Source organism: Mastomys coucha, unplaced genomic scaffold (genome assembly GCF_008632895.1).
Source record: "Mastomys coucha isolate ucsf_1 unplaced genomic scaffold, UCSF_Mcou_1 pScaffold6, whole genome shotgun sequence".
Lineage (NCBI taxonomy): Eukaryota > Metazoa > Chordata > Mammalia > Rodentia > Muridae > Mastomys > Mastomys coucha.
The window spans coordinates 102,444,192-102,454,096 of NW_022196912.1; the positions used below are offsets into that span (position 1 = coordinate 102,444,192).

The window sequence follows — 9,905 nt, forward strand, 5'->3', positions numbered from 1 at the left end:
AAAAAAAAAAAAAGGAAAATAATTTACATCTTCTTTTTATCATATACCACATAAATTCCATGTAAATTTTTTTAAGTTTATGCCACAAAACTCCCAAAGGAAAATGTGAGAGAATAGGCCCCTTCTTTAATGAAGAAACCATTAAACACAATCTAAAAGTCAGACATTTTGATAAGTCAAAATAGCAAGGCATTTAAATAAAAATAGTGAAATAGAAGGACAATACAAAAAGCTCCTAAAATCAATAAAAAGACATCAGCTTGAAAATACCATCTTAGCTGGGCAATGATGGTGCACGCTTTTAATCCCAGCACTTGGGAGGCAGAGGCAGGCGGATTTCTGAGTTCAAGGCCAGCCTGGTTTACAGAGTGAGTTCTAGGACAGCCAGGGCTAAACAGAGAAACCCTGTCTTGAAAAACCAAAAAAAAGAAAAAAAGGAAAAAAAAAAAGAAAATACCAGCTTAAAGAAATATCTATAAATATAAAATATAAGAGCTGCATAAAAATTGTTCTATAGATAAAAAGCCTCAGAACATTGTATCTTTATTAGATTCAGAAAATGATACATAATAGGCCATGCTGACCAGTGAGTACAATCAGCCAATGTCATGTTTGTTATATGTATGATGCCATTTAGAAAGGTATTAAAAACCTAGACCCTTTTTCACTATACAGTCTGGGGCTGCCCTACAGGATTCAGACAATTGTGCAAACATGTGAGTGTAGTGCTCTTCCTAGTAAACAAGTTCAAAAACTATTTAAGGGACAAACGAAGGAGCTGGAGAGTTGTGGCATATCTGGACACATCACATTAAATAAAGGAGAAAGAATCACATGTATGAAAGAGGATCACAATATATATGGCTAAAAGTTTCACAAAAACAATGAAAAAAAATCTCAATCACATACAACAAAACACTGTCTCAGTCTCACTGTAGAACATTTTACAGAAGATAAAACACCAAAGTTATCACCATCCAATCTTTCCCTCTAGAGGAACAGACCTAACATTTTGGTATGTATTATTGTATTACTCTACAATTTCATCTACTTACACCTATCTTGGTAAGAGAAGATATTAAACATACAGCTGGATGATCTTTCTCCCTCTGTGTGTTTTATAATTAATCACTAATACTGTCCAAAAGAATATCGAACATTCAAGCCAAAGGCAAAGCGTCAGACTGACTCACTGTTGTGCTTGAAGATTCGAATGGTTGCTCCCGACAGTCTGGCTCCTAGAACCAGTGATGCATGGTTCAGCTCATCACTCAGAATCAGGCAACCCTGAAAAAGCACGAGCACAGGAAGGTCAACTGCAAATAGATATTAGTGATAACTGTTTCTCAAAGATGCCTTAGAAGCAGGTGCAGAAACCTAGCCTATCTATAAAAGGTTCTTCACCCCGTCAGATAGATAGCAAGAGGTTCTTACTGTGAAAATCTGCAGCTAGACTTTAAAAGGTTCTAGTATGTTTGTTTAGAGAGAATTTTGATGTATCAATTTTTGAGAAAGAGCTGCTTTAGAAATGGTGCTTTCCCCTACACTGTTAAATCTCTAGAGTTCAGGAAAGAAACTATTTATAAACCCCAAATCACCTAGTATGCAGACTGTAGTTTAGCCACTTAAATCCCTGAACACAACTTAACACATAAATTAAAAAGAGAGCAAAACCTGATGCTTTTGGTGGTTTATTTCTTCCCAACTTCCTTTTTTTTTAAAGATTTATTTATTATTTTATCTAAGTACACTGTAGCTGTGCTTAGACGCACCAGAAGAGGGCGTTGGATCTCATGATGGATGGTTGTGAGCCACCATGTGGTTGCTGGGATTTGAACTCAGGACCTCTGGAAGAGCAGCCAGTGCTCTTAACCACAGAGCCATCTCTCTAGCCCCTCTTTCCAACTTCTTACTCTTCCATATCTCATGGGACCCTCCATCCCAATTTAAAAACAAGACAAAACAAAATACAGAAATGCCTCACTAGGGACTGGAGGTATAAATAAATCTCAGTGATAGACAGCATTTGCCTAGCATGTACAAGGCCCTGGGTGTATCCTTGACACCGCCATAAATGAATAAATGAATGAATAAGTAAATTTCCATGTGAAAATCATCTCACAACATTCCAATGGCCAAAACAAAAACAAGCAACAAAAAAAAGGTACTCCTAGCTGTGTATGATGGCAACCGCCTTTAATCTTTAATCCCAGCTCTTGTGAGGCAGGGACAGGTGGATCTCTAAGTTCAAGGCCAGCCTGGTCTACAAAGTGAGTTCCAGGCAGCCAAGAGAAACAGTAGCTCTAAATAAAAAAATACGTAATTTTTTGGCAAAGATTTATTTATGTATGTATGCATGTGAGTACACTGTCGCTCTCTTCGGACATACCAGAAAAGGGCACCAGATACCATTACAGATGGCTGTGAGCTACCATGTGGTTGCTGGGAACTGAATTCAAGATCTCTGAAAGACCTGTCAGCACCCTTAACAGCTGAGCCATCTCTCTAGTCCAATAAGTAAAATTTTTTAAAGGAGATACTATTGTTGGATTATTATTACATAAATAATGAAATATCTGTGGGTCCATATCAATATAAATGGAGAAGAAACAACTCTTCCACAAAACTCCAATGAATAAATATAGAAGGAATGAGAAAAAAAACCACTCTAAGAATACCAAAGTAATCAAATGTATATATTCATACTAAAATTAGTGTATGAAAGTTTAATAAAAAAATACTTTTTACATAATGACGAAATTTCTCTGCAACTGTAATTGGTAATTACAAAGGGAATAGTAATAACTCACTGTAGAAAAGCTTGCCTAACATCCTACCCATGTGACCAGGGTTTATCTATATTACTAGTAATATATGCACACTGTGCATCTTATACAACATACTGGGGCAGATGTCACTTCTGTGGTGTCCTTCTGCATAACCCACACCAACAATTGTGACCACTCATGCTGAGACAGTCTCTGGCTCTGGGAATTGACCTCAGGACCCCTGGAAGCCACTAAGCTGTCTTTCTAGCCCTTCTGAAAGTCTAAATTTAAAATCCTGGGAGAAGAAAGGTAGGATCTCTCTTGTGTAAGTCATCAGAGTCTGTGCTACTGGGCCTGGTTCTAGTGTTCTTTAAAAGCATTCTCCCAACAGACATAATTTCATTTTCTTCTCCTTCCAGATATTTTTCAGGCAAAATCTACAAGGCTGTTTTTCAGATCCCCTAATCAACATTTTTAGGTATCAGTCTGGCTTTTTTTTTTTTTTTTTTTTTTTTGTAGTCGGTCTACTATGAGTTTTTACTACATCAATGGTTCAAAAATAAAAGGATTGTGAAATATTAAGAGGTAATATCTTAAGTACATCTGCTTAGGTAGTATGTTAAGGCATTATTTTGTTATAACATATGAAACAGGTATTATTATCAGACCTAAAGGATTTACCATCCTTAAAAGATCAAATAATAGTTTCTACCATTTCAACTATAATTTGGAAGATTAATTAATCTTTAAGTAGTACCTTTCATGTTAACACAAGAAAAATCTAATTCTAAAGTATGATTTGTTGGAGTTCATAAGCATACAAGAAGATGCAAAATAAGGTCATTTAATCTTCTAGTGGTAAAAACCCTAAGAATGCAACATCTGAGTCAGAACTTCAGGTTTATGCTGCCAAAGGGCAGAATACTGTAACCAATGTAAGGAAACACATACGATGTCTTTCAAAGAACTTGTCCATATTGTACAAGCTGCTGAACATGCTGTGCTCCACCCAATACTCCTTTCTTATCCTTTAAGTCCACAGAAGTATCCTTAAGTAAAGTATCCTTTAAGTACAAAGAGGTCCCTTCTCCATTCTTGCTACTGGTAATTTTGCCTCCTCTCTTTTTATTCTGGTAGGTCTAGATAGATTTGGCTATTTTATTCATTTCTCAAAGAAAAAGCTTCAGTTTCACTGGCTTCCCCTATAATTTACTGATTCTCTATTCATTGCTATTGCATAATTCCTGTTTACTTAGTTGGGCTTGGTCTGCTCTTTTTCCAATGTTATAATTAGTTTGGCCCACAACATGTAGGTATGTGCACCACAGGTATGCCTGCTGCCAGTGGCATCATAGGAGTTTATCAGGTCCCCAGAACTGGGGTTATGGGTAGATGGGGGACACCATGTGAGTGCTGAGAATCAAACATGGATGCACTGCAGAAGCAGCAAGTACACTGAACGATTTCTCTAGCCCCCTTCTTATGATTTCTTAAGACAGAAAAGCTTCCCTTCCAAAAATAAGCATTTACTATTCACGAAGTATGTAACTCAGGGAAAAGGCGCACATACTCAACCTTAAGACCCTAAGCAGATTTAGTGTTCTCTATGTCTACCTGTACGTTGCCTTAGTTTTAGCCTGTAATTTGTGATGTTACATTTCACTGACTACTTTTTGTTTTGCCTTATTTTCCCTTTAACTTCCAAAATCTATGTGAATGATTTCTGATTAAACTACACTGTGGTCAGAGAACATACTTTAATAATTTAATACTTCCAAACATATTAAACTTATTTAAATAGTAAAGTATCAATGTATCCTGGTAAATAAGTATCCTGGTGAATATTCGGCTGTTATTGGGGAGTGTTTGGTAGATGCCTAGGAGGTTAGCAAGTTGAGAGTGCTTTCCTAATGATTCTGCTATAGCAGAGCACTAACTACAGTTCTGCCTCTCTATTCTCCTCTGAGTTTCATCAGTTTTTTTGCTTCCTGTACGGTGAAGCTGTTATCACATCCTTATTACATCTTGATCAATCAACTCTTTTGATTAATGTTAGTACTCCTCATCTTCACAATATTCCTTAGTCTGAAATCTGTTTATATCATCAATATAGTAACTTCTACTTTTTTCGTTAGTTCACATGCTACATCTTTTTCATATTTTTTCTCCTTGAATGCTAGAGATCAAACCCAGGACCATGTACATGCTAAGCATGCACTGTATCACTGGGTTGCAGAGTTGCATCCCCAGACATTCTTTATCTATTTTTGACACAGCCCCCGCTCCCTAGCTCTATGTTGATCTCAAATCCCTGGAATTGCGAAGTCCTCTTGCTTCAGCTTTCCGGGTGTCAAGGATGGTAGGTGTATGCTACTGTGCTATCTTCATCTTTTTACTTTTAGTGTGCATATCTTTATATTTCAAATACGTTCATTTAATGTTATGAAGCTTAGTGCTTTTACCTTATCTGAGAAGGCCTGCCTTCTACTTCAATGTACAAATGAAGCAGTTCCATTTCTGTGGCATCAATACACTTGGTTCAATTCTCGTGCACTGCTCTTTGTCTACTGCTTGCCTCACTGGTTCCTTACAGAATCATACAGTTATACTTCATTAGAATTACACTAATTCACTAAAAGGAAACTTTGAGGACCAGAAAAATTATGTGACATGTTTGAAGTCATAAGTTTGAGCATATAACCAACAGACAAGCAAAACTGAAGTCTGAGGTAATCTACTACTTTTGTCATGGTGCCATTTCTAAACAAAAATGCGAAGATTAAAAAAAAAAGAAAGAAAAACACCTCAGGGGTTCTCTCTAAGCTGACAGTACTAAGCAGCTGCACTTACAAAGCATTTTATGGCTCCTTCCTTTAACTCTCACAAGTTCTATTACAGGATGAATGTGCAGAGATAGATGTAGTCACATACAAACATATGATATGTTTAGATATAATTTATGTAAATTTCAAGGTAAAAGCACTTTCATATTTTTCTACTTAGGCAAAATGATTACCTTTGTGAATGATTAGATTTTCTTTCATACTTTTGAGTCATTTGTATTTATTTTCATCAGAATTCCTCCAAATTTGTACAGGAAGAGGGAAGGACCATGGTCCTAGGAGGAAAGCTCCAACTGGTATCAGGCTTGTAGGATTTACTTGCCAAAAATCTGTGATGGAGTATCTTTGTAAACTATGCTTGGTCTAGTGTTCATAATAGCTGCTAACTGGGAATATTTATCAAAACAGAAGAAAATATTTATAAGAGAACTGCCACAAATGCTGTCTTACTTTGCCAACAAGAGCAGGAATGTTCATTGAATTTGTCGCAAATCCCATGCCATAGGTCATAGCAGCTTCCACACCTAAGAATCTTGCTACCAACTTCTCTAGTTCTTCATGCTTATCCAGGTTTCCTGTATGAAGAAGTCAAGTAATAAAATCAGAATTATAAAGTCTCAATTTTAAAATTATTACTTTTTTTTTTCCAGTTTCTCGAGACAGGGTTTCTCTGTATAGCTCTGGCTGTCCTGGAATTCACTCTGTAGACCAGGCTGGCCTCGAACTCAGAAATCCACCTGCCTCTGCCTCCCAAGTGCTGGGATTAAAGGTACACGCCACCACTGCCCAGCCAAATTATTACTTTATTAAGAGAAAATAGGGCCAGCAAGATAGATCAGGAGGTAAAAGTCTGACCACCTGAGTTCAATCCCTGGAACCAACTCCTAAGAGTTGTCCTTGTTGGGCAGTGGTGGTGCACACCTTTAATCCCAGCACTTGGGAGGCAGAGGCAGGCAGATTTCGGAGTTCGAGGCCAGCCTGGTCTACAGAGTGAGTTCCAGGACAGCCACGGCTACAAAGAGAAACCCTGTCTTGAAAAAAAAAAAAAAAAAAGAGTTGTCCTTTAACCTACACCCCCCCACACACACACATACAACAAAATATTTTCAGTCCAGATATGGTTTGTGCATGGCTATACACACACACCCCAAAACACTAGAAGAACAAGAACTAAAATTCCATTTATAGATACTTGTAATCCTTAATACAATTAGTGGAAAGCAGAACTATACACGTTGGTAATATCAAAAAGTGAACTGTGTTCCATTAAAGAGATATTCTGAGAGGGCAAGGAGAAGCTCTGTGGTAGAGTAGATGCCCACATGTGTAATGTCCAGGTTGGAATTCCAGCCCCAAAACAAAATGAGCATAGCCACTTTGGGACATCCTTATAAAAATAATCAGTAAAATAAGGTTGACAAGATTGCGCTAATAACATCATGGATACAGAAAGAGACATAAATAGAGCAGGCACAGAAGATGACAGTGTCTGACACATAGAGAGACAGCCATGGGAGCACAGGCGAGGGAACACTGAGGATGCCAGCAAGCACCTGGAACTGTCTGTGTGCTCGGCCCTGTGACACCTTGACCCCATGCTTCTATCCTTCCCAACTCCCCATTTCTCATTTGTTGCTATGGTAGCCTAGGAAGCCAACAGAGTTGGGAACTTTGAGAGACAAAAGGCTAAACCTATGACTTTACCAAGTACATGATGACTTGATAAGAAAGAATACACTCAGTGCATGAACTCTAGAGAGGCTTAAAGTGAGAGGCAGTGGCAACCAAGGCAGGCTTGGTGAGCTACAGATATGATACATAAAACACACAAGGCCATGCATGGCAGAACACATCTGTAACTCCAACACTGGCTCAAGGTTGGCCTGGACTATATAGCTGCAAGACTACCTAAAGCATGCCTCACCCCTTACCTCCTACCCTTCCAGCCCCCAAGAAAACCCTAACTCTTACTGCTGATGGGACTATATACAGTAGTATAGCTGCTCTAGGAAGCTGCTCGAAAGCTAATATAGAATTAACCATGTGATCTAGCAAAACCACACCTAAGTACATACCCAAGAGACATATTAAAATGTTATTTTTAAAATGTGTTCTTGTAGTCAAATAGGAGAAATAAGCTAGGTGTCGGTCATAGATAATGGATAAACACAATGTGGTATATATACACAATGTGCTGTTACTTAGTCACAAAGTAGAATAGCATGCTGATGCAGTCTATGAGGCACTAATGCATGCTATACATAATCTTGTGAATAGACACAAAGTGAAAGAAGCTAGTCATGAAAGGCCACACGGTTACATGATTCCATGTACATGAAATATCCCAAAGAGGCAAATAAAGACACTACACAATAGTTACCAGTGACTGCTAGTGGGTCAGACAGCTCTATCAGAAGGAATGAAAATATTCTAAAATTTAAACTGTATTGAAGATTGCCATCTCTGTGAATATCATAAAAGACTATGTATGAAGCATACTCTTTAAATGGGCAAATTATATCATAAATTATATCTTAATAAACCTTTTAAGACAAGAAACAAAGTAACACGCCATCCTTTCTAAACCCTACAACAATCAAGTAATCCCTCCTTTCCTCACCTCCACAAGTAAAAGAGCATTATTCTGAACTCCTGGGCTTCAGATACTGAAGTGTGTGTGCAATGCCGGGCTGTAAATGGTGAGGAAGGGCAGATTTATAGACAGGTCTGCACACTCAATATCTCAAATGTAACAAGTGACAGAAAAGGAAGACAATTAGAAGAGAGACACCAAGAGTTTGTGTGTGTTTTTAAAAAGCAAGAGCTGAGAAAAATGTTCAAGAGGAGATCACAGAGAAAGCAATGCCTGTGAAGAGATAGTCACAACATGGAATAACTGGAATCTGATACATTAAAAAAAGAGTCTCAAGAAAATCAAAGGAAAAAGCTTTTTAAAAAGGAGAAACAAATATTTTTTCTCATATGCAGAATTTAATTTATATGAGCTTTATCATATGAAAGTACAATGGAGGCTATTAGGGAGAAAAGGGGGATGGAAGGAGGTGAGGGAAGACAAGTACAGTAGTAGAGGGTACAAATATAAACATCTAAGTATGTACATAGTAAATGTATTAAAATGCAAGAAGGAAACCTGTTTATTTTGCATGTTAACTAAAAATATCATTTAAGGTTTTTAAAGTTTTGAAGAATATGAAAAGCAATCAACTGTGCAGAAAAACAACAGCAGACTTCATTACTGCAGGAACAGGGACTACATAGCTGGACCACATCAGCAAGCACATCTTTCTTCAGGTACCTTTGGGTGCTTTGGGGATTATTAAGCATGTTTATGTATTATCCATCCCCATCATGGGTCTCTATGCAACAAAGTCTTTTTGGTTAGAAGACGGAGAGAAGAAATGTCACAGAAAACCTGGGATCCAGAACAGCACCATATCTGACCAGCCGCTGGGGCCAGACAACAAGGAGGCTAGAATCCAATTCCTAGCAGGGTATTTTCAGCCTCAAATTTGGCAGTACCAGAACTATTAGTCAAGTAAGACATTAGATAAGACAGTTGCAGATATCAAATTTTAATCTACTATACACCAGAAGAAAGACATGAGCTCTACCAAAGGGAATTTGTTACTGAAAGGAAGATACAGGGAGTAAAGAATACAAATTGGAAAAGGGAAACAAAATTCCTGAAGGGACACATTCCATACCCTCCAAAAAGAAATACCAGAACTCTAAGGCAGTCCTAAAAACAAGTATTTCAAACTAAAGCGGGAGACAGGACGGCCTTACACCAGAGAAATGTTGATGAGTACCCAGAGGACTATAGTAAAACAAACAAAAAAACCCACACAAACAAAAAACACACCTCTCAAAGCTCCTCCTCTTGAGCTTGCTGGGACACTTAGATTTAAGATGGGTAAAGACCCAACTGAGGCTCCTCCAGCACTAAACTGGCATGGGATCCAAGAAAAAACATATATGATGTAACTATTAAGCATGTTCTAGATTACTGCAAAAGACCAGCCCATTTTTTACTTTACTGAGCTATTATTAAACTCTTAAGACTTTCAGACCAAAAATGTCCATATTACATGTAACCATACACTTTAAGAACAATGCCAAACAAAATGAATAGAGCCAAGCCAGACATGGTGGTGCACACCTCTGATACCAGCACTCAGAAGGGGGAGGCAGAGACAGGCAGATCTCCAAGTGTGAGGCCAGCCAGATCTACATAGTGTGTTTGGAGATAGCCAGGGCTACATGGTGAGACCCT

The 9,905-nt window shown here is 38.0% G+C and overlaps 1 protein-coding gene across 1 annotated transcript in view; it reads right to left on the reverse strand.

The window, feature by feature from the left end:
* The window catches only part of Sptlc2 (serine palmitoyltransferase long chain base subunit 2), a 90,550-nt gene that overhangs the window by 38,241 nt on the left and 42,404 nt on the right, over positions 1 to 9,905 (reverse strand). Inside the window, exons 5-6 of the mRNA XM_031357880.1 lie at positions 6,062 to 6,186; positions 1,194 to 1,287 (exon numbers count right to left, since the gene is read on the reverse strand). Coding sequence (XP_031213740.1) covers positions 1,194 to 1,287; positions 6,062 to 6,186 — 219 coding nt within the window. The remainder of the gene's footprint in view (positions 1 to 1,193; positions 1,288 to 6,061; positions 6,187 to 9,905) is intronic.